Raw genomic sequence first — 25,286 nt, 5'->3', positions numbered from 1 at the left:
TTCACTATTTACAAATGAATTGGTTTGAAAAGCATCTATCTGGATTTGAATTTAAAGAAAAACCAGAGTTAGTTTCCAAAATAGAACAAGATGAATATGATTTTAACTGATCTTTAACAGAGTTTTCACACACAGTATTGTCTATTTTCTTCAAATTATCCATTTCCAATGTTCTCCATAATTTATTATTCTAAAAAAATATAAGATAATTTCTCTCAAGGTTTGTATTTACCAAAAGGAGTAATATTGTTATTATAAACGTATAAAAGGAATAATATTGTTATTATAAATGTATAAATTACATAATAAAATATGCACGCAAATAAAATAAAATTAATAAAGAGAAAAAAGGCAACGTATAAAATTTGGTGGATACACGTGATACAATAAGCAGATGACAAAAATGGAATTTCCTTCAAATGAGTAAATAAAACAGGAAAAAAAGAAGCAAGAGACGTCTTTACAGCTACGAATGTTCTGCTACAGCAGCGACGTAAAGCCGTAATCACACTACGGGTTGCGGTTGAAATTGACCAATCGGAACAAATTGTCGCCGGCTACTCCGATTGGTCAATTCCCATGATTTTCTGCGCAGACGCTTGATGTCATATAACGACACCTTTACAATCGCGTATAGAAAAAAAGTTTTCGATAAAAATCGGAATATCTCATCTATAAAACATTACATTGTCGCGGGCGTGGTGTATTTTTGATCTCGATTGATTCTAAGCCCATTTTGTAGAAGATTCCAAGCAATGAAACGAGTATCTACGTATCTACGTACGCATTCGTTCGTGTCGAACGAACGCTTGGCGGGCGTTCGATAAGGCAGTTGCGCGCCGCGCATGCGCCGCCCGATCGCCCCCTCTACCTTCTATCGTTTCCGTTTTCGCCACAATCGTGACTCGGTGATTCGAGACTCGGGCACGCGTTTATTCGTTTATTCCGAGGATGTCTCGTAGCGCAACGTGATTCTTTCAGAGTTTCGTTGCCAGATCACTGCGGAACGTAATATCCCGAGCGAGCGGTAAGTAACACTTTTGCAATTATCGGGCCCAGTCCCGCTGGCGAGAGATTAGCGTTGGATAAAAGGTGGTAGCCTTTGGAGCGGCGGAGAGAGAAAGAGAAAGAGCGTCATGGCGCCGATGCCCCTTCGCAGTTCCCCGGGTTCTACCCTCAACGACCATCTTGTTGTCGATAAATCGATAATATGCGTACGGCGCACGCTTCTCGCCTACGTGAACGTTAATACGAGATAACTGAACTGTGGCGAGCGATATTTCGACGAGGCCAACGAGGCCGATACTCATCCGGGCACAGGGGGTCTCGTTCAGCGTTGCTTCACGGAACGATGCGATCGCTTTGTCTCGGATGGCGCGATGGCCGCGCGGAATGCTGCAATTTTTCATAATTTGCAATGCCGCCGGACATTCCGAGTAGGCGCGCGATAATAGAGGGGAAAAAAAAAAACGGAAGCGATAACGTGTTGAATTTCGAATTCGACGGACCACGTGGTCGACGATCGGCAACGTGTGTCCTTGAACATGTTGGAACGTAAACGTTCAAAGGACGTTTTTTTATGCATGAGAGAATATTAATAATTATGAATAATTACATCTATAATGTGTAACGATGTGTGCCGATATATATCTGTGTGTGTGTAACGATATAACGGACATACTTGTGGAAATCACAGTAATCTCACAGTAACGTAAACAAGTGGACGTATATAATTCGAACGCGCCGATTTTCGCAGTCTTACAGATTAGATTGGTCTCTTTGTTGAGCGAAATGGAATCTATGGACGCGCGTCTCGTGGCGCAAGCGTTGAACTACCATGGCCAACAGTTGCAGAAAGTATGGGAAGGAGAACGCAATGAAAACGAACTGGTCATGCTCAATCTCAAGGATCCTAGCTTTGAAATATATCAACAGCGGCAAAAGACTCTCAGGTATATGCGTTGTATATCGATCGCCTCTGATAATAATCTAGATATATTGCTGCTCATATTCAACGCCTCCTCCCTGTCCTTGCGTAATATTTTTAATTAAATGAAACGCTATGTATCTCTTGCAGCTTTGGAGACAGAGGCAAACGTCTGAAGCTTCAACAATTCCTTGCTAAAAAAGCGGATGCCCTGTACGATAAAGCAAACTTGGAGAAATCTGCAGAATGCATCAAACAAGAACTTGGAGATGAAGGTAATAATTTTTTAAAAGATGATATTTCCTGTTTTTCTTTTTCATCCGCAAGAACAAAACGACACGTACATATAATCGTGCCTATTTGTCTACTTTCAGAATTTTATGCTACAGTACCAGCGCTCGACACCTTTGTCACCATGGAAAAATCTCAGCGCATTCGCAATTTTTTGGAGGTATGGAATGTTTGAATAATAGGAAAAGCAAATATTTATTTATTAGAAAGAAAAAAACAATATCAACAATTTAACTTTATATTATCTGTTTAATTTACAGAGTTTAATAGTCGGAGATGTAATTTACGCCCAAGTGATGGGCAAAAGCGCCGCAGGTCTGCTTCTGAAGGTGCTATGCAACTGTAGCGACTGTCCCAGAGTTGTTACTGAATTAGGAGTTAAGGTACATCGATATAATATTACTTATTGATATTATTCTTTTCAGGGATTTTATATATCAATTTCCTCTCTCTCTCTCTCTCTCTATTTTATTTATATATTTTTTAATAAAGTTCGCAAATGTTGTATTTTTAGGCACTGATATTAAATACGGCCACTGTGCCGGCGGTGGACAAGAAAGGTGTAACGAGGGGTTACATGGCAAATGATCTCGTCTGCGTCGTAGTCAGTGAAGTTAACGTTGAAGCTGAGCGTGTTGTTGCAGTTATGAACATACCCGCTCGGGAAGGGCAAGCACCACACCCACCTATGGGACTTATTCATTCCGACGATCTTCCGGAAGCCTATAAGTAAGTTGATAGAATAACTTTGACTAGATATAATTGCAAGTCTACTGAATCCATAGTATTGCTTCACTAACTCTTGTAAGTTGGTTCCTTATATCATTATGAAATATTTTATTCACACGATATAAGCGATGGAAGCGTTTTGTGATGTCACATTTTTGTTCATTGTGTATTATCGTACGAGCACTTGCACTGAAAAGGATAACAAGATCGAAATTTTTTATCTAATTGCAATAGATCCAAAATCGATACACTGACTTTCTTCTTTGATTGTACATTGCTTTATAATGTGTATAAATTTTATATTACATACATAATTTTTTAAGATTAAAGATAAAAATAATATGGCATGGTGGGAAAACAGCCAAATTTTAACAGAAGCACTGTGATACTAACAAAATTAGGTAAATTAGATTTGATTCCTCTTACACGTTTTTATGAATTTAGGTGCCAGATACTCTATGTAACGTAAAAAGTTGATAGTCAGTATGATGATGAATTTCTAATGCGATACAAATGAATTCAAACCTTGAATATTGATTGACATGGCTCTGTTCCGCACATATTCTATCTACGTTTGCGATATGTTACTCTCAAAACACCAGCCAGATTATGGCGCAAATGATTTTTGAGGTTGAATTTCCAGTATGAGACGTTGAGCCTCGAGCGGTCAGAGTGAATGCAATAGACGGTAGGTATAACCTTGATTTAAAGTTGTTTGGTCTCTTATAACTATAAGGATATCCAGAATACACACACGTGCGCGCATATATATACATGTATATATATATGTATGTGTGTGTATGTATGCATATGTGTTTGTGTGTGTGCGCGCGCGCGAGTCTCTCTCTGTGTGTGTGTATGTGTGTGTGAGAGTATATATATATACACACACACATAATAAATATATATATACACACACGCACACGTATATACATATGTATACATATATGTATATGTATACATATATATATGTACATATATTTATATTGTGTCTCTTTAAAATATGTATGAATACAATCTTCTTTTGCAAATTATTTTGTAGCGGAAAATATTTTTACGTGCAATTATATTTTTCCTTATTAAAGGTAGGATAAAATAGACATGTATAATTTACCACAAAAGTTACACGAGATTTGAAGTAGAGACCAAACAACTCGAATCTTAATCGCTCAACTTTTTACCTTTTTATGTTTAAGCCTCAAAAGAATCGCGCCTTGTCGTATAATAATGCCTTGATGTTTAAACTTACAGCTTATATTGACAAATAAAAAATAAGTGATGTCACATGTTGATAACAAATTGACACCACAAAATGCAAACAGGCGAAACATCTAAAACAATTTTTTTGGTCACCCGTGGAAGATAATATATATTCAAGCGTGGCTCTCCCAACTTATTCTAGGGCTATGCAATTTATTTTATCGCACCAAAAAAAATTTATAAAAACCAAAACCACACCATCGATTGATGATAGGCCGTGTGCTTTTGTGTTGAGATAAAAAAATCTGATTACAAATATGATACAAAATACTAGAAATATACGTCTTAACGGTACATGAAAGGTGAGAGACGAGTTTACATAATATTGAGGTTGTGTACCAATGTGAATTTATAACTATATGAGATTATATCTGATATAATAAAGGAATTTTACCTTCTACTGCCATCCCTGTTTCGGACCCCTGCTGCTTCTTAACGGTAGAAACAATAGATTTTGAACGATTCTAATACCAGAAGTTGCACAACAATTATTTATTTATTCACTTGTAATAAAATCAAAAGATTGAAATTAAAGCACTTTTGGCATTAGTATCATTTCGCTGAATAATACATGCAGATCGAAATAAAGAAACATCATTGTGCAGGAATAAATTGAATAACAAAACTATTTCATATGCAAATGTGGGAAGACTACAATGGATAATGTGCACATATAAGTATACGTATGTGCGAGCATAAGAAAGAAAAAAAAAAAAAAAAAATATATATATATATATATAGAAAGAGAACAGAAACGCACACGCATTGTCAAACAAGCAATATTATCTACCAATAGGATCATAAAGACTCGGCTGTCATGATTATCAAGTCTTTAATTTTACCGTTAACGAAGTAGCTTTGGTTTCCTGTTCTTTGGCAAAGGTCATGACGATTCTTGCAATATTTGATAATCAAATATTTTTCTCTGTGATATAGGAAAGCGATGGACAACAAAGGCCAGAGTTATGAAACGCTGTTGGAGAATAGTACTGGCTTCAACAATCCAAACAACATAAAATATCTATGCGACTTGATCGGTCTCGGACAAGAGAATCATTCTAATATGGTTGGATTGAGGTAAGATTTCGCCAAATTACATTGATAAACGTAGAGTAAATTATTCTCGTGTAAATCGTTTAATTATTTTGACTTTTATTAATATGCAGAGAAAGATTTCCACCGAATGAGTATGCTTCTGAATTACGACAAGCGCAAGCAAGCAAATGGGCGTTCCGAAGCGTTGCTGAGGGTATAGATCATTTCAAGGCTGGTCGTCATTCCGAAGCTTTTCAATGTCTCAACAAAGCACTCACCGTTGATCCTCGAAATGTTGAAGGCTTAGTCGCTCGAGGAGCTCTGTAAGTTTTCTTATTGAAGTTTACGATAAATTTAATATGTTGATATATGTATAGATGTTTAATGTACTATCTTTTGTTCTGCACAGATATGCAAATAGCGGAAGCTTCAAGAAGGCGATTGACGACTTTGAAACAGCCTTGAAATTAAATCAAACGCATGCAAATGCTCGTAAGTATATGGCGGAAACGTTAGTGGCGCTTGGTCGTAGTTACGAGGACGAGAAGAAATACGAAGACGCTCAAAAGGCGTACGAAAACTGTTTGGCGATAGCACCGTATCATGAGGAGGCGCGAAATTCCATCGAGTACATAAAGGCTAAGACTCTTACAGCATCGCTGAATCCTTTGGATACGTTTAAGAGCTTCGAAGCCGAGAATGACGTTGTAGAGAACAAGAAAGATAAAAAGAAGCGCAAAAAAGAGAGAAAATCTAGGTCAAAGAAGAGACAGAGATGGAGTTCCAGCTCGAGTTCTTCATCCAGTGGTTCTTCGAGTTCTTCAAGTTCGGACTCGAGCAGCTCGTCGTCATCCGGAAGTTCTCGTTCGGCGTCCCGTTCGCCGAGCCGTAAGCGCAAACACAAGAAAGATCATCGCAGTTCGCTTTCACCACTTAGCAAACGTATGGCCCAATATAATAATCCTCCAGCTGCAGCTGCCACTACTCATGATACTATTGCGCCGGCCTCTTATACTGCGAATACGCGCGAAAAAGTTGACGACTATGAAACTAAAGTACGCAAGTTTCTTGAGCAGACCAAGGATGATTCAGATTACGAAGATAAGGCAAGTGTAATTTCATAATTTATATTTACTTTTTAGGTTTATATTAGTATTAGTATAGTATAGTATATTAGTATTAGTAGTGTTCTTAGTATTATATATATATATATATATATATATATATATATATATATATGTTAAATGTATAATAACATGTTAAATATGTAAAATATAGGAATTAAAATAATACAAGATTATTCTTTTTTTTTTTATGCGAACAGGTGAGAAAATTCTTGGAAGAGACAGCGAGATGGAAGAGGGAAAGGGAAAAGGAAAAGAAACACTCCGAGAGCGAAAAGATGAAGAAAAAGAAGAAGAAAGAGAAGAAGGGAAAAGACAAAGAGAAGGAGGATAAGAAGAGTCGAAAGAAAAAGAAGAAGGAAGAACGAAAAAAGCGTAAAAACAAGGATAAACTTGAACGAGATTTAGAAGCGTTGAAAAAGTCGTCTTTGCCAGATTTGGAACAATTAGAGTCCAAACTTAATGCTTATTATGCGAAGGTTGAGAAAGACTGTGCGGCGTTAAAAAGGTTGGAATCTTTATTGGAATTGTCTCAATACAATGAGTTTAATACATCTCTCTTTCCTTTAAGTTATCCGGTCAACAATTTATATTTAATTTAACTTTGTGTTATAGTGCAATTGTCGTTTTTACGCTATTTTTATATCCTCAGCTAACGCAATTAAACGGAAATTACGCGGTCGTCAGATATCGTATTCTACTTATGTTTTTATATTTACTAGGTATGTAGCACAGTATAATGACATACCTTCCCCTCTTAGCAACGCGGAGAAGCTCGCTGAGAGTTCACGGAGGGAGGAGGAGCTGCGCAGAGAAAGGGAAAGAGAGAGAGACGAAGCTTCGAAGGCGTATCACGAGCGAGAATCCAGGATGCCGATGACTGCTCAACAAAGGAAAGGTATATATATATATACAAAAAAAATTATACATTTGCTACCATGCGTCATATAAGCGTGACATTTTTCACGCATTGATTCTCACGAGAGTTCGACATTTATACGCGTGACAGAACAGTAGTGCCAAAACTTTGGCTGTAGCGGGCGGTTTTTCAATTGCATAGTGGTACAAATGTATTACAAACAAATGTATTACAGCATACAGTAATAACACATATAATAATACAGTAAGATTTCACTATAATTGTTTGTTCGTAGAAATACAGAGAAAGCCACTGACAGACATATTTGAACAAGAATCCCAATTGATTCATCCAGAACCAAAACTGCCTACGTTAGATACCGCTGCATTGAATGCAAAATGGAAAGCTGCGCAAGCTGCTAGGTGAGTGCATGAAGCATATTCAATAATCTAACAAAATTTAATCTCTCGTTTTACTCACATCGAAATAAGTACACATGTAAATGGATGCAATGAATGTTTCGATTCGCTTTAAAATCATATTCGGCAAAATTGGCGGTGAATTATTAATGTATTAACAAAAGCGCTTTTATTTACATTTTTTTGTATTTAAAATGAATTTATTATTTACTGGTTCTCATGCTCTCTTTACATGTGTTTATTTGGATATCGTGTATTGTCAGAATCTCACGATTTTCACTTATATTAATGGAATGAATTTAATTTTACCTGTCTGCAAGTTTATACGTTAACGTATGATTTTAGGCAAAAGGACGTTCCTCCGCAAAAATGGCAAGATATTCCACCGGAAAGCAAGAAGATGCAATCCAACGTTTTTGTGGATAGCGACGAGGATGATGATAACGAATTGGAAGAAAGAATTCAACGCGCAGCTCTCGAAAAGTCCTTAAATATACGAAAGCAGATGCAACGTGAACTTGCCGAGAAGAGAGCACCGCCACCGCAGCCTGCACCGACGCCTCCACCGCCATTGCCGAAAGAGCCTCCGATGCCAAAGCAAGCACCCGTCAAATATCCTACGCCGCAACCGCAGAACAAATTCCAATCGTACAAAGATCCCGCTATTTCCATCTCGCAAACAACGCCGACCAAGTTTGGCTCTAGCAACAATTTGGGTGGCAAGTTTCAGCCGATCGGTCAAAACAGTGGAACTGGACATCCGCCCGAACCACCGCGCCCTCCACCACCAGCGAAGAACCAGAATCAGGCCAAAGGGCCGAGAACCGATTCCGATAGCGAGGCCGAGCGAGGTCAACATCGGCAGACTCCAAAGAAACGCGAATCGAGCGGCAGAGGCGGCGTGAGTAAACGTATGAGTAGAGACCGTCCAACAAAACGATCGCGCAGTCGATCTCGCAGCGCGTCCAGTTCAGGCTCGTCGAGATCTCGATCGGCCAGACGAAGCCGTTCGCGGTCTTATTCGAATCGACGATCAGGCAGTTACGAGAGGAAGTATAGCAGATCTCCGTCGGGTACGTACAGCAGATCGCGATCACGATCGCGTACTAGATCGTATACGAGAAGTCGTAGCCGCAGTAGGTCAGGCGACCGAAATTACTATCGTAATAAGAGACAGTTTCGGCCGTACAATAATCGCGGCACGTACTATAAGCCACGCTTCCAAGGCTTCAACAATCCGAATCATCGCGGAGGTGGTAATAATTTCCAAAACCGGAATCGTTTCTACAACAATCAGCACAACAATCGTTTCGGCAATCGTCGCGGTGGCGGATTCAACAATCGTGGCGGCCGTGGCGGTCGTGGTAATCGTGGTGGCAGATTCTTCCACAACAAACAAAATTTCCGTGACTTCCGCGACAGGCGAGACTTTAGAGATCGCCGTGCATCGTCGCGTGATCGATATAGCGATCGCAGCTACTCGCCCGATCCGATGAGGAAGGTGGACGAAGCAAAGGAGAAGATCAACAAGATGCTCGAAGGTGGCGATGACATCGAACATCAACAGGGTGGCAGTGGTGGCTCGACCGTACCTCCTAATAAAAGGCAAGCTGGACCCTTGAGCGAAGGAGAGGAGAGGGACGATGATGACTATGAGAGGTGGGGAGAGGGAGAGGGGGGCGATGCAGCTAACACTAAGGTTGGTTAGACTCTGCGTAGGTTTTCGGCATACGGCAAATGGCCGGTTCGTCTTCTTTGCGATGACGATCATGATAACAATTGACGATAAAAGCGAGGAATAACTGACAGAGAAAGTGACGATGATGATGAATAATGATGATGATGATGATGATGATGATGATGATGATGATGATCAGCCACACGCGCGAGGAACAAACTAACTCTCGTTTGTTGCCAGAATGAAGGGGTTGAGCCTGTCGACGATAACCTGGAAGGCAAGGAGTACTTCATTGAGCGCATGAAACAGCGAAGCAAGAACGTTTTAATGCAGAGAGCCATTGCAGCTAAAATTTGGTAGATATTGCCGCCGCCGTCGCTGCTTCTCTGTGATACGATCGCTACTTTCTTCAAGTTGTTCTTAATTAATCGACCGATTGATACATAGGGCATATTGAGACACTTTTTAGCTTTAGTAATGATCACTCTTTATCTCTTTTGTTATCTTTCAAACTGTCATAACCGTATCTCTGATTAATCTTGATAATTCCTTTTTTTTTGTTTTTTTTTTGTTTTTAAATGTGTTGTCTTAATTTTTCTTCGTTTAATCCAAACGTGAATTAAATTAAAAAATTAAAATTTAATCAAGATTAAAACTTAAAATCTAACCAATATAATATTAAACGAATATCAATGTAATCAATTACGGCTATTATACAAGATATTTTTTCATAAATGTAGTTTTATCGGCATTTTAGTAAATATAATTTTGTCCTAATCACATATATTTTATGGATTTTAAAAATAAGTTTATCTGAATTTGAATCAAGAGAAATTTCTTTTATATGTATTTATCCAATATATACACGCATATATATATTGCAATTTACTCTTGTATAGTGTATCGATAATAATTAGATTTTTCGTTCATTTTTCGATCAATTCATTAACATGCAATAAGTACAGTGTAAAGAAAAAATATAACTGGCGAGTGGCTTTTCATTATCATTCGTTATCAGAAACGGAAGTGAATGTTCTTTTAATTGCTATCTAATGGCGTATTCATTTTATACGATTGAAAACGAGGAGAAGGAACATTCGTAGTTACATTGAAAAAAGCACGATTAATTAAAGTGAGAGAACTATAGCGCGTTTCTATAAATTCTCAAAATCTAATCTCGTGCCATTAGAGCTCGTATATCGAATATGCCTAACAATAATAACTTTTAAAAACTTCCGTTTCGCTTGATCTTAATAATTATAAGAACGAAATTGCACAGCATCATAATAGTATCTCCAAATTCAACGTCTTTAATTTTCAGAAAAGGATTATCGGGTAAAAAAAAAACACAAATATGATATTAATCTCTTTATTACGATTGTTTAGTTTAAGCTATAATAGACGGTAATTTTGGTAGAGTAAGATAATACCTATATATACATATATACATATATATATGTTGTATGTAAATCAAGTTGCTGTACAATTGAAAGTTCCACAAATATATAACACAAAACCACTGCAAGAAACTCGTTACGACTTTCAGCTAAAGGAAATGAATGTATTTTCCTCTTCCTGTGTCCAAGTATATCTAACGACCTTTTAGTCGCGATTTATAGCACGTCGCGTCGATATCGAGAATCTGCATACGAGGAAACTAAACTCGTTGGTATCAATGGTGCACCAAATTGATATCAGGAGAGTACTTAAGTCCAACGGTGCACGCATTTTTCTCACATATTCCTCGAAACTACCTAGGACACAATGAGATTCTTGGAAGCGCGATTCATGCTTTTCGCTTTCGCTGTTCTTTCCGATGTTTATTGTTCCGATGATTTGGACGCTGTGTATGTCGGCAAGGTCGGTGAGAGTTGTAAGTTGTATTGTTTGAAACACACATTTCTCTTTTACGTTGTTTGCAAATTCGTACGAGATTGAAATTCCCAAGCGAGAAATTTCAATCGTACGGAAAGTATAACGGGTTTTTTTCTTAATATATATCATTTAGAGAAAGTGTTTTTTTTTTTGGTTCTCTAGATGTAGATTATCAAAGCTATCAAGATCTCGACACGTTTCTTTCCGTGGAATGCGAGAAACACGAGGAGTATAGCGAGTGTTTCGGGGATCGGACGTGCCAGAAAACGTGCGAGAATATGGATCAGTGGGAAAAGATGAGTTGCGCCAGGAGGAAAGTCTGCATTCGCGGTTGCATCTGCGAGGACGGCTACGTACGGGATAATTACGGCGGCGTCTGCATCAGGGAAAACAACTGCCCCAGAGTGAGACATTAACTTTGCGAGAAGCAGAACGAGAACGTCAAAAGTTAATAAAAGAGTCCGCGTGACTTGTGTGTAATAAACAGGCGAAAAGAATTGATTATGAGATGCGGAAACGAGCGAAATTTATCGAGCTTCATTAATACAAATGTGCTTTTAGGAACCACTCTTTTATGTACTATGCGTAATTAATTGCGAGTGATTCAACGCAAATGCATCTTGTGTCAACGTCTCGAAATAAAAACGATCGTCAGAAAAGAATACCACGATATAGTTTAAATTGGATAAATTATACATTCCTCAAACGTGTTTGCGTACATCGACGTTGCGTTCGTGCACCTGCGTATACATGCATTCCGTACGATAAACGCGTCTCGCTGTTTAGCATTCGCTTACTCAGAACTGCAGGACTCGATAAAAGGTAAAAGGAACACGCAAGTATAAGCTTTATCGTACCGCGAGCCATTTAAATTCCATTTCAAATTCACTGAAGCCTGAAGCGAAGCCGCCCCACTCGTAGACTTTCATATGGTGCATTTCTACTAATCGAGAGACACGGCGAGAGGGACCTAACGCGGCGCGTGTCTTTGGCAAATAATTTCAAGAGCCGGGTGCGGTTAATTATGAAAAGGAAAGGTAAGATTTGCGAGGAATTTCGAATTTTTATCGACCTTTATTTCTTTTCCCACAGGACGACTTTTTTTCTCGCGGCTCTACGCCCGTCGAGAGGAAATGTCTCGCTGATGGCGGTCGAGAGGGCGAAATTCCATCGCGATGCAACGCTTGACAAAATCCCACGTTGCTCCTAACTCGCACGACTTGTCGAGATCCGGTGTCGGTGGCATCGTGTAACCACGCGCACGCATACAAACCAGCCAGTCTTCGTACCACGCGCGCGCGGTCGTTGCTGTTAGTCCGCTCCGATCGGCGGTGGTGATGCGAGCGAGCGAGCGAGCGGGGCGGGGCGGGGCGGGGCGGTGCGGCTGTTTCTCTCTTTTCCGTGACTTCCTCCCGTGCGAGGCAGGCGAGGCCAGCCTCGGTCGGCCTCGGTCGTCCTTGCCCCTTTTGCTAGGCAGCACGTCCGTTACCATCTACTAGCTGGCGCGAAAACATCAACTCATTCCCAACGGATTAGAAAGGCTCGCCAGCCTTTCGGGGCCTCGGGTAGCGATGGGTACCGATCCAATTCTCTCGGTGACGGAACACATCGGAAATCGGACTACGCTCTACGCGCTATCGTAATGAACTTTCGATCAACTTTTTAGGGACAGAGGAGAAAACAAATATGACCAAAAAATGGTGTGGCTTGAGGACGACAGAGAGCAACGGGACTGAGAATTTACGGCGTGCTGCTAACATTTTGAAATATGGACTCTGCCGAGGACCAAATGCACGTTTAGGATCAGAGTGCTTGATTTACAACCTGTTTCAAACAGATCAAGATTACGGCTGAAGTAGGATATTGAGATAAACATAGCTTGCAGCCGCAAGTATTCACTTTTTGTCGGAGATTATTAATAAATATCCAAAAAGGGTTTACGGACACAAGGAAGATTAATATACATTTAAAATTGCGAATACATCATCTCACTTATATATAACGTTTATTCGTTTACGCTTTGTTGACGATTTAAATAACTTTTCGGTAATCTTTCACGTCTGCATTTCAATTCAAACAAAAGAGACTATAACAATCTCGTAAATTTATTGTTTTATGTTGTAATGAATAAATATACTCGAAATTTATATGCTAATTATAAATTTTGCAGAAAAAAAGGACGCAATGTTAACTAATAAAATACAATGTAACCATGATGGAGGAGAACCTTATCGACGATTAAATGATAATTGATGAAAAATCACGGTTGATCCCATCGCTAGCATGGGGGAATCTTCTCTCTCCTCGTCTCTCACGAACCATTCACGCGTAGGAGGGAAAGTTACCGGGAATTTCTTCCTCCCTCCATTCTCCTCTCTTCTCTCCTGGCATCGCGTTTCCTTCGGACACCTCGACGGAAGCTGCGACCTCGGCGATCGGCGCTTGGTCACGAAAACGAACGAACGGAACAAAGCAGGCGCGTGCTTTTTGTCAAGCGCGCGCCGGAAGGGCCGGCAGGAAACGTCCGTGTAGGTACCGATTCTAGCCACGTTCGAGACTGTCGGACTCCCCCTCTCAAGTTTCGGCTCGAATCGATGAAATATTCGTTTAGCACATTGCGAAAAATCTCTGGAAATCAAATTCTCAGAGGAATATTTCGAGAGCGTACAACGAAATAGACATTCATCGGTCGCGCGCGCATTTACATATGACAGATTCAAACTATTCCGCCCAAGATGATCTCTATGCGTTAGTATTTATTTTATTATTTTACCCTCTATAAAGAGAGAAATTTATTCGAGCCGCGTCACGATCTGCGTATCTCATTTGCATGCGTGTACGCGGGAAGATCCGAGAAAAGAACGGCGACACGCGGCATTACCTACCGCGAGAAAGACCGCCGATGAATTATGGTCCAATTAAGATCTCGCGTCCGACATTTACCGTCTCGCTCTCCATCTCTGGCCGATAAACATTAGCTGACTAATGTCTACATTTAATATACCAACGGTGGCATCTTGTAACGAAACTTGGCACGCCCTAATAATGTCATTAGAGATATTACTTGTCGTCGCACTGACAGACTCGAAAAAGTTTCCCGCACGTGCATCGAATACGGTTAAATGATAGATTCAAGTTAATTATTTCTCCGTGTCGTCAATGTTGACAATCAATAATGATATACTTGGATATTTGTGAAATTTACATCGACTCGACGGTCGTATATTGAAGAAAAATATTTAGATACGCAACACCCATGTCTGGAGAATGCACAAGTGTATAATTTCACATGTGCCGAGATATTCTTTCGATTTAAATTGAATATAATGTAGTATATATATATATATATATATATATATATATATATATATATGTAATTCCTATACGCACATTTAAATTAAATAATTTTGAAAAGAAGGAAAATGTACAATGTATTTGTCAGATTGCAGGTCTTTGTTCTTCCGCATTTGGCAAATCTCCCAACGTGCGCCAATCGCCGATCGGCACCTCGGTAAATGTACAAGTAGCCCATAAATGCACGAGGGACGATAAGCATGCTGTGCGATGAATCACCTGCATCGTCGTTGTCACCGGATTCACGACAGCCGTTACGTTGCCCATCACCTCTCGGAATCTTTTCGACCGCGCAACCGGATGTATAAGATGAAACGAAGACGAAGCGAGATGTAAAGAGGGTAAAGAAGACCTCGCATTCCTTAGTCATTATGAATGCGATATAGCCACGACGATTTATATAGCGATGGATTAAAAATGAAATGTGATCGACAACCGAGCCGAGTCTTTACCGACGTAATATATTCTTGCACTTTTTTCCTCATTCATTGTGCCACAATTTATATAGACATGTGCAATTTGTGCCGAAAGCACAAAGATGTTTGCGAGCGTGACAAATGTATGTCCTACACGTGTGTCTGAAGCGTGGAGAGTTTAAAGAATTTGTTTCCATCGATGAAGCGGAAAAAGAAGATCATTACGGGGCCAAAGTTTCTTCATCGTGAATATTTTTGCATTATCTACACGCCATCGTTTTATTATGTATGTAATGTTTGATAAATTTTGTAATTGTTTTTTTTTTCTTCTTTATTAACATAACCGCGCGTTCGCGTTGCGCATACCGACGTGCATTATCTTCCGGAACGTGTTCAGAGACGCATTTCTGCAATGAAAGCAAAAAAAGAACAAAAAGAATGTCGTGTAATGATTCATCGATTAATCCTTGCCCGGTCTTGGCTCGTCCCGTTTGTCGCGTTAACATCCAAATTGAATAGCTATACGATATAAAAATGTACATTACGTCATAGAATATATCCGAGCGAGAAGGCATTGCGGTTACTCGTCGAGATTGCTTGATTTATTCAAGTGTCGGAAACTGCATCGGCTTATTAGAGGATGTATAAAATACGAGCGCATAGTTGCAACCGCGATATACTCGTCCCCTTGACCGCTCCCACCCTCCGCCTCTATGCCCCTCTATCCTCTCCCCGCATCGCGGTACCGGTCTTTCGCCGTGAAACCGATAAATTATGCATTCCATTATTCATGCTCGCTCGCCATAATCATGTACCGGCGGTTGACAAGATCCTGTCATGCTTTACAGGCCTCTCGGCTCCGCGTTTGTTTGCTACTTCGAGGTAAGGAGGACCGTTTACGGCAGTGACTGTGAGCTATTCAATTTACCAGCTTGAATACGGCTAAGCTTTGAGGATGCAAGGATCGTAGGATAGAAGAAGACGCGGAAGAAGAGACGCGGAACGCCCGTCTAGTTGAGTCCGCGCGAAACTCAAAAGACCAAAAATGCCGGAAAGTAATAAATTATTTATAAGCTACACTCTCTTAAGAGGCTATCGCAAAGTTTCACGCTCGTCTTTCTCGCACGCTCATGCTCGCATATTCGAATCAAGTGCTGGATGTAATTGTAAAATATTTAAAACGAAGGATACCTTGTACGAGCTATTATTGCGTATACATCCCTCGTTTAATTTATTGTACAGATAATTATTGCAGATAAATATATAAAGTTGCTTATCGTTGGACGCGATGGCAATTGAATAATATCAAACAATATTCTCAATTTTTCTTCGGATGCACGTTAATGTATTTCAATTACATCCGTTTAAATATTAAATCTAAATATAAAGGGATTGAGAAAAATTATAAGCGTGTGTAATTTTCTATAATATATAATTGACAAAACGGAGAAGGAGACACGAAACAATTGCGCGATTATAAACATATATAAAATTTGTGACTTTATGAAAAGAAATTAGATATTAATCCAATGCAAGAGGTAAAAAATAATAAACTTTAATTTCTTTTATTATTTACGTTATATTTGAAATATCGATTGACTAATAATGACCCGTGATCTTTAAGGATTTATACATCGTCGCCAGGAGGCTTAAAATTGTAAACTCGAACTCTCTCGGCGATTCAAAGTAGGAAGTAAACGTACCGTGCGCGCATTTTCGAACGCGCCGTATATTCGTTCGGCCGTGTTCGTCGGCGCTCGGTCGTCTTCGGCGCCGCGATCACCCCGCCACGCAGCGCCCCCACTCCGCGGCGTCTCGGCTAGTCGCTCGTCGTTGTCAGTCGTCGGTACGCCGTAGTGGGGAGACGAGACCTGAGACCGAGAGCGACGCGCGCACGCTACGGTGGGAGCCGTGGGAGGTTCAATTGTCGGTGAATCGTTGCGATGAGCGGTCGGGTGCGTGATAAGGGTCGAGCGAGAGATTAAGAGCGCGTGCCCCCGGCTGCTGCGATCGGTACGCGTCGAGAAGGAGCACGACGTGTTTTGTTTCGATCGCCCGTTTCGTTTCGGAGACGAGTGTCGGCGTGCGCGCGCACGCACGCCGGGCAGCAAACTTCACACGGGTAGCGCGCGGCCGGAGTGCTCGCTGGACGATCGATTCGGTCGATCCGATTTCTTCCTTCTTTGTTTTTTTCTTTTTCTCGACACGTCGATATGTGTTTGACGGCCTCGACATACGTAACCTAACCTGATCGGCGCGCGATAGCGACGCGATATTTCGTGCTCCGTGACGTTGACGAAAAGAAATGCTCCGAGCGCGCGCGTGCGTTCGCGTTTATATCGTAATCGCGCGATCGAAAGAGAGAATTGGCTGTGAGTGAAAAAGAAAGCAAGGGAAAAACGCTCTCAGTGTGTGCATCGCTTTCTGGGATTTCTACATCGTCAACGTGGTTTTTGTGCGTGGTTTTCTGGAATTTTCTGCAGTTTCGAGATTCAACTTTTTTTGTGACAAGAGCCCTGGCAGCAACGGCCATGACCGCGGACAGCCTGTTCGAGACTACCAGCATCCCGGGGCACCTCGCTCCCACGCCCGAGAGACTGGAGAGACTTCTCTCGAAACAGACCCTCGAGGAGCTCTACGAGGTCGAGGAACAGCCTTTCGCACGGTAAGTTACGACTCTCTCTCTCTCTCTCTCTCTTCTCCCCTTTACTTTTCTCTCCTCTTTCCTCCCTACTCTTGATCTCGCCATTCTCTTTCCCCCCCGGATTGTCTTTGTCTTCGGGTAACCTAACGAGGATTAGACCGCTTCCGACCTGCGCGACTCCGATGGCCTCTCGAGGTCGAGCTCATCCTCTTTTGTGTGTGTTGTGCTCTCGATGTCTATCAATATTTATGCTCGACTCGATAGCTGTAATGAACGCTGGTATAGTTTTTTGCTATTATTATCAACTTTGATACAATATACTCGTATTATATTATACATAGATAGCACGATATCGTCAAATTCCGCGTAAGAAATTTAACGCGACAGTTTAATGGCATTCCCGCTAACGAGTGATATTTAGTTTATTTAATTGCACATTTACGAATATATATTCTGTCAATGAGATAACACATAGTTGTTTAAAAAATGGCACGAGAGAGAAACGCAAGGCATTGATGGGTAAAGATAATATTGATATCAATTTCGCAATTCTCTTAAATGAAACGTGTGTTGAGTAAATAAAGTAGTAGCGGAAAAAAGTGTCAATGTAAATTTAAAAAGTAAATTTATTAAAATCTGAAAAGGGAAATTTTAAGAATCAATTTGTAACGGTAAGAAGAAAAAATTTGATACGTTTTCAAATCTGTTTAATATATATTTTGCAATATACATTTCGTATTACAATAAAATCAAGTATGATATTATATCTATGACATGTCGAGATGTAGAAAATTACTGAGACTGTGTAGAAAGTCGATGATAGATACGCGCAAAGAGAAAGGCCGATAAGAAAAATATATTTGTATTTCTTATTCGATACGATGACGCGGAGTTTTCGATGTCGCGAGATTATTGATTGCAAATTTATACGCAAAGTGGAGCAACAAAAGATTATGGAGAAAATGGAACATGTCGGGGGTTTCAATTGCACTTTCATTTCTGGTATATACTATATACTGAAAAAAGTAGCAGCAAAATATATTTTTCCTTAAAAGAATAATATTTAAATAAAAAATAATATGTATATTATAATTTATAATACTCTTTTATATTATATTATTTTATTATTTATTTATTTATTCTTTGCAACTTTCAGCATTGCAAGCTTTACAATAATAGTCAAAGTTATAACCATTGATGGATATATAAAAACATAAACGTAATGTAATGAAATGAATACTAGAAGTGAAATTTAGAATCTAAAATCGAAAATGACAGGCAAAGAAAAGATTACGGAAATAAATTTTAACGAGCTAAATAAATCAAAACGAGCCAATTCAAAAACTGAAATAAAATTACAGCGAAATTGAAATTGAAATTAGACTTGACGTTAACGTTAAAATTAAAGTGAAAGTAAAAGGTAAAAATAAAATGTCATTTACACATATTACTCTAATCTGGAGTAAAATAAAAATTATATTTCTTTTACCTCTCCTCCTTTCTTCTTCTCCTCACTTTCACTCTCTTCTTTTTGCATGTTATATTAAAACAATATATAATATTTTTATACATACGCACACAAATGTCTCGCTCCTTAAACGAATTATCCGATTGTGCGCGACGCGATTTAATGCTATTGTATGAGAGCGTGAACGTGCGATTTATCATTAAAGGGGATAGATGCGTGCAAAGTAACGTGAGATGCGAGTAATTAGTATTTTGTGACACGCGCGTGACTCGATGAAATCACTTGCAGGTTTAATGGAGGCGCAATCTTGAGAGATTTTGAAATATGTATATATCATATACGTGTTTCTATGTATTTATCATATATATATACACACGTACGTCGTAGCAAAAATATCATCGATAAAGTCTAGTGCGTCTTAAAAAATTGAAATTTTTTATTTAATTATCTTAATATGATAAAATATCATTAAAGTTATTTGCGCGTAATTTAAGTCTCACGATATCGAAAAGATTAATAACATATAAACACAGTTATAGCTTTCATGTATTTCAAGTAGTAAATTGAATCAATTTTGATAAATTTTTTAAAAGTTTTAACAAAGATGAACAGACTTTTATCGCGTCGTCACATTTTGTATCATAGGTGCAATTACATTCAATCGTTATACTAAAATTAATTACACGTGTAGGATATGTGCGTATTTGAAAAAAACATGCTTGTATTTCCCTCTTATAATTAGTGTGATTCTCCTTTAATTAATTTTTCGCAGATTGTTCGCGTATCGAGCTTGCGTAACCGCTTGTTAATTCACGCACATCGACGGGAATATGCTCGTTATGGAACCATTTCACACGTGTCTACGGTTTTTTAGCGTTATACCGCAGAATAATAATGCCACTTGTTGCAATAGGTCGTTACGCGTTACAAGAATATAACGACTTTTAATGGGAAACATATTTTCTATTATTGTTTCGATATTTTTAGCATCATTTGTTTTACTAATTTTCGTTATATGAGAATTATTTGGCTAATGTAGCGAAATATATCACTTTTAATGTCTTAAAAATGTGTGAAAAATAACAAGCATTTATAAATTTTATCCGTGCAAAGAGAAAGGAGGAGAGAGAAACGTGATCGATGAATACAAAATAATGAGAAAGAGAGGATTATAGTTTAATAGGATTGCGCAATTTTTAATGTTTTCTTGCGTTTGATATTCAACGATAGAAGAAAAGGTGACACTAAATTATTTCATCTCCAACGACAATAACGACGGTGCGAATTTCTCTTTAATATATATTATTTATAACACATAACCATATCATAATTCATACATTTCACGGCGCGATCATTTCATTCGACTAGAGGCCTCGGGCCACCCTCGCTTCTCGAGACCCTCTTCTTTCGTGAAAGAAAGTGTTCCTGCCGCGAGATCGAGGTCGAGACTTTGTCTCGATACTCGCTCTTTGATGACCTCGCCTGGACTCCCGCAGCTCTCTTCTTCTTCCAAAGGTATCGGTCGGTGGAAGAAACGAGAAAAAGATCACGAAACAGTTTTTTCCAAAATTGTACAAGTTTAAAATTTTTGGCTAAAACCAAAAATCGCCAATAAACAATTGAACACATTTGGAAAAAAAGTTGCGGAAAAAATTTTCGGATAGCGTCCATATATTTGAAGCACGGTCAATTTTCTGTCCGCGATGAGCTTATTAAATTGGCGAGATACATACATACGTACGACACACGTATTTAATTGCACGCATGCCGTAAGATTAGTCAGCTTGCAACGCGATACGTCAATAGGGTCACCAATGTCGATTACGGAAAGAATGGAATGTCTCAATTGCGTAAATGCAAAGGAAAAAACGAGGCTCGTGAAAATAAACGGGAAATTAATTTGCGTGTAAAATTATCGCATACGTTACATTGTTTTATACTCGATCACTCGGACGGATGACCGGTCGTGTTGGGTCACGTATGTGGCCTCTGTGCGAGATTGCGGAGCTAAAAAAGCAAATGGAGCGAAACGACGAAAGCGCGGGGAAAACACGAGGTTCGAGATTAATCGCGATAGCGCTAATTAACGATTAACCGGCTGTGCGTATAAATCTCATATATATATCGCGTTAAGAACGCTGGAAATATGCAACCGTAAATTCTCAACAAACTTTAACGCGTTACACAGATATAATATCCGATAATCGGCAAGTCGCTAAACATTTTATCTATGGCTTGTATATATTTCTGCGACTAGAAAAAGACTCGTTACAACCCTTCCCCTTCCCCATTCTCTCCCTCTTTCTTCTACATCTCCTCCAAGCAAAGTATTTTTAATATATCAGCCGTTTATTTGGAAAGTGACCTAAGTCCATTTATATTTAAATTGAGATATTTAAGAGTTTGCGTTTGAATAAAATTAAAAATAATAAAAAATAATTGACAAATGGGCTTAGGCCCCTTTCAAAGTAAACGGCTCATATACGTCACAATACACACGCAACACGTGTCACATTCTCTCGTGCAAATAATCTCAAGCGACTATTGTACATTAATTTACTGCAAATAATAAAGTGTTAAATTGTCCGTCTTGAAAATTTTCCAATTTGCACATTTGATGCGTCGTGCGTGTTGTATGTGCGTTGCAACTTGGTTCTTAACGACTGGACGCACCCGAGACCTTCCTGAATGGCGTTAAGCACCGTCAAGATTTATGCAAACCGTCAATCATTGCGCGTGATAGCGCATCGTGACGGCGCGACGTCGAGCGAAGAAAAAGTATCGGATAATAATCGCCGCCGCGATTATGTCTCTTTGCCAAACACCTGCCGCGTTCTAGAATTTCTCACGAGATTCGCCCGGCGAGCGCGCAAGCGGGAATAATTTCATAATGCCAACGATTATCTCGACGCGTCCGTGTACCTCGAACGAGACCTCTTTTCCTCGGTGCAGTTTGCGCGCAAAGGTACCGGATTCTCTTGGCTCCCCGATGTGCTTTTATGCGCGGTGAATCTCTACATCTCTCCTCCTTTCGCTTCTTGAAAAGCTATCGTGAAAAGCGGAAAGAGAGGCAATAACAATGAGAAAAAGTTGATTTTCTTGACAAGTAGCATGATGATAATGTAAACTTTGTAGAAGGAAGAAAATATCGAGCTGCTTTCTACTTATTATTAGCGCGATCGACATTTCGTCTGCTGCAAAAGATGCAAATGGACAAAAGCATCCGATTCAATGAGTACATCAATGCGGACGTACATCGCGTAAAATTGAAATTTAATTATCGAGGCGATCAAGTCGCACCGCGCGCGCGTGCAAAAAGTTACGTATAATTTATGTGCGCGTTCGCGTTTACATTTTTGCCCGGATCCAGCGACGCGTATCTCAATCGCATGGCATCGCGCCGATGTTTATTTTTGCGACACCGGGGGCATCGGGGATATCGGGTCCGAGCCGAGCGTACGTACAAATTATCGCACGTGTGAAAAAGAATCCTGCGTTGCGCAATTTTCTCGCGAGGACGGAAATCGCGCGAGCTCCCGCCGTGCGATTCGATCTCTCTCTCGAGAGTCTCGTTCTTCCTCTCTTTTCCTTCTTCATTAACGCGCGTAAGGCTCGTATATATTCACAACTCCCCTCGTATATAAACAGTATATAATCGCTGATAAACGGAGCGCGAGACTCCAACGTCGCCAACAGTCCGCGAACTCTTTCGATCGTCGAGTCGACGCGATAAACGTGGGACGCGGTGTAAGGGACTCTGGTAAATAAATACGTTACAACTGTATCCGCCTTGGAGAACGTTAGAGTCGCAAACGAATGTAAATAAACTCGTGGCGAGGGAGCGCCGTTTTGTTCCCACGAATTAAGCGATTCTGGCCGCATAATCGATACTCGTGACGAGAGAGAGAGAGAGAGAGAGAGAAGCGTTTCATTTATAGATTTGCCTCCTACGTTAAATATTATTTTACCGTCGCATACAAAATGCACAGCGTGTCGTCCCAATTTATTTCGAGAGGCTGATAATAATTTGCTTACGGTGGTTCAATTCAAAATCACTCGATATTTATCGCAAATACGTCGTCTTTCTCGACAGAGTTGAAAGGCTCGAGCGATCCTCGTCGAAGCGCGTTTTAATCTTTTATACCGTGTTCTTGCATGATTTATTCATTAAATTCTTCCGTTTGCGCACACACGCCAGAGTCCGATACAACGTGCGCGTATCCAGTCATCTAGAGATGATTGTGCGCGACGGAAAAACGGTATTCGAGAGTCATCGGCGCATTTCAATCGGCGAAAATGCTCGTCGCATGCTCCGCGGAATAATCGAGTCGTACGTACGTATCTTTGATCAAAATTGTTTGACAATTTCCAAGCAACGTGTGTAAAACGTTTCGACGAACCTCGCGGACAAGTTCAAGTATACGTTTATAATATTATTACGTTGCGCGCAAATATCTCACTTTGCGGATAAATGGCAAAAATGATTCGCGACGCGATAGAGCTCGGCAGCTTTATACTCTGTAATTTACGTCCCATACATGTTAATATTCTCTATCCACACTTCGACGAACGGAAGATGGCACCCTCCCCTGCGCGGTTTCCGGTGGAAGGCGCGACGACGGTAAATCTTTGCGTTACGTATCCGAAACGAAGGGAATCCCCGTGGAAAATAAATACTCGCGTCCCCTTAAGTAAAGCGAATCGCGTTCCGAGATGCGCCCCGGTATATCTTTGGTCTCGGACGAGCATCGTCCTTTTGTCGTACAATCTCGCTAAAGGTAAAAGTATCGCAACGTTTCTACCTATAAGGGTATAAATATCGAGTGGCAAGTGCATAGCGGACGATCTCTGCATGCTCCGCCCGGCCACGGGCTATTTTCAACCCACGCCAAACTCGCTCCTCTCGGAGCTGTTTCTCTCTCTCTCTCTCTCTCTCTCTCTCTTCTGCTTCTCTTCGTCTCGTTTGCCTCGCTCCCCGCGCGTTCGTATATTTCTCGTATATACGCCTTCGTATATGTATCCTAAGGCCCAACCTGATACCATAAAGATCATCGCCGTCTCCCGACAGCGAGTGTTTAAATTTCTACAACATCCGGCGCTTCGTAATTGACCGATAGCGCGTATTGCGTGACATTCCTCGAAGCGCTCGACCGCCGCGTCGGTACCAGATATTATTGTTTGCCGAGGAGCCGAGTCTCGCCGCATAAAGGTCCACGAGAATTATTAATGGCTCCCGCGATTATTGCTCGCGCCGATAAAATACGCTCGAGGCGATAAAAATGGTTTGAGACCAGGAGCGTATCGAGACATCAAAGGGACGAATAAAACCGCATCGTCTTTCAATTTGCGACAACGCGTCGTCGTATCTCGGCATATAAAAGATCATTTCTTTTGGCACAGATGCGAGAAGACACCCTTGCACGCGATAACGACGTACGTTGAAGCACATGCGAGATATTGCCTGGGTTATATTGTCTGAGTTGAATGGACAAGTAACATGATTTTTCTGTTGGAGCGGTCACTTTGAGGAATCGTTTCAAAGGAGAGAGAGAGAGAGAAGGAAAAAATCCGATCCGCGAGATTGAACGACAAACGCGACGGAAACGGGCATGCCACCTGGAACGTACCCGGTAACGGCACTCGCAATTAGCACGACAGACTGCTACGTCTGCCTACTTGCTCGGCATCTCGCGATCCGATCGCCAAAGACGACCTTCCGTCGAGAGGAGAAAACGAGATCACGGGGCGCGTTCGTCTCGAATAATCGTGGCCCTTTTATATTTATCGAGGGGGACGAAACGTGCCATACGCGGCCGATCGGCATTGTGCTGGCACATGTAGCTTACGTTAGATCCCCTCTCGGCGCGTCGGTGTATAGACTCCGAAAGAAATTATGTCGCATCTGAAATTATATCCGAGAGTACCGTTGTGTTTGCTCAATTGTTAGCGCGACGATGCAGCAGCTGTCGCGTGGCGACTCGAAAGCGGACAAGTCTGCGTGTGTTGCTTTCGAGGAGCGAGATGACGGGGAAAACATTTAATTGCACGGTTGACAATATTGAGTTATCGATATGCGCATCGCGCTCGTGATATCGAGTCAAGTACGTCAATTACGCCGACGAGTTGATTATCTCTTAATTAACTCGAAGAAGAGGAGGAATCTTTGATCTTCGATCGTCATATTTCGACGTAAACGACGTTTCGCTT

At 40.5% G+C, this 25,286-nt stretch overlaps 3 protein-coding genes across 5 annotated transcripts in view; all 3 read left to right on the top strand.

Moving 5' to 3' along the window:
* Positions 1–876: 876 nt before the first annotated feature.
* On the top strand, positions 877–10,847 carry LOC105249925 (serine/arginine repetitive matrix protein 2). Of its 3 annotated transcripts, none has more exons than XM_011255729.3 (14): positions 877–1,027; positions 1,757–1,952; positions 2,078–2,202; positions 2,302–2,378; positions 2,479–2,601; positions 2,733–2,947; positions 5,144–5,284; positions 5,374–5,565; positions 5,652–6,348; positions 6,567–6,874; positions 7,128–7,264; positions 7,521–7,647; positions 7,990–9,343; positions 9,563–10,847. In XM_011255729.3, the coding sequence occupies exons 2-14, from the start codon at positions 1,792–1,794 to the stop codon at positions 9,680–9,682; spliced, it is 3,777 nt and encodes a 1,258-aa protein (XP_011254031.1). In that variant the 5' UTR covers positions 877–1,027; positions 1,757–1,791; the 3' UTR covers positions 9,683–10,847. The 3 variants fall into 3 exon arrangements, with proteins under 3 accessions (XP_011254031.1, XP_011254022.1, XP_011254047.1); XM_011255720.3 differs by having other exon boundaries at positions 7,089–7,264; XM_011255745.3 differs by lacking the exons at positions 877–1,027; positions 1,757–1,952; positions 2,078–2,202; ... (1 more) ...; positions 2,479–2,601; positions 2,733–2,947 and adding exons at positions 3,440–3,635; positions 4,199–4,509 and having other exon boundaries at positions 7,089–7,264.
* A 179-nt stretch (positions 10,848–11,026) lies between these two features.
* On the top strand, positions 11,027–16,272 carry LOC112637901 (mucin-5B-like). Its single transcript, XM_025408584.1, has 4 exons — positions 11,027–11,195; positions 11,360–13,052; positions 13,368–13,725; positions 14,640–16,272. The coding sequence occupies exons 1-2, from the start codon at positions 11,087–11,089 to the stop codon at positions 11,611–11,613; spliced, it is 363 nt and encodes a 120-aa protein (XP_025264369.1). The 5' UTR covers positions 11,027–11,086; the 3' UTR covers positions 11,614–13,052; positions 13,368–13,725; positions 14,640–16,272.
* Positions 16,273–16,823: 551 nt separating this feature from the next.
* The window catches only part of LOC105249947 (death-associated protein kinase related), a 78,884-nt gene continuing 70,421 nt past the window's right edge, over positions 16,824–25,286 (top strand). Inside the window, exon 1 of the mRNA XM_011255766.2 lies at positions 16,824–17,632. Coding sequence (XP_011254068.1) covers positions 17,499–17,632 — 134 coding nt within the window. The 5' untranslated portion in view covers positions 16,824–17,498. The remainder of the gene's footprint in view (positions 17,633–25,286) is intronic.

Source organism: Camponotus floridanus, unplaced genomic scaffold (assembly GCF_003227725.1).
Source record: "Camponotus floridanus strain SB8 unplaced genomic scaffold, Cflo_v7.5 scaffold218, whole genome shotgun sequence".
In the NCBI taxonomy this organism is placed as follows: domain Eukaryota; kingdom Metazoa; phylum Arthropoda; class Insecta; order Hymenoptera; family Formicidae; genus Camponotus; species Camponotus floridanus.
This window is presented reverse-complemented; position numbering and strand designations above follow the sequence as displayed.

Coding starts and splice junctions, on each gene's coding strand:
- LOC112637901 (XM_025408584.1), top strand. CDS start 11,087: ATGAGATTCTTGGAAGCGCGATTCATGCTTTTCGCTTTCGCTGTTCTT. Junction 11,196..11,359: donor CGGCAAGGTCGGTGAGAGTT/GTAAGTTGTATT, acceptor TTGGTTCTCTAG/ATGTAGATTATCAAAGCTAT.
- LOC105249925 (XM_011255720.3), top strand. CDS start 1,792: ATGGAATCTATGGACGCGCGTCTCGTGGCGCAAGCGTTGAACTACCAT. Junction 2,602..2,732: donor TTACTGAATTAGGAGTTAAG/GTACATCGATAT, acceptor TTGTATTTTTAG/GCACTGATATTAAATACGGC. Junction 6,875..7,088: donor GACTGTGCGGCGTTAAAAAG/GTTGGAATCTTT, acceptor TATATTTACTAG/GTATGTAGCACAGTATAATG.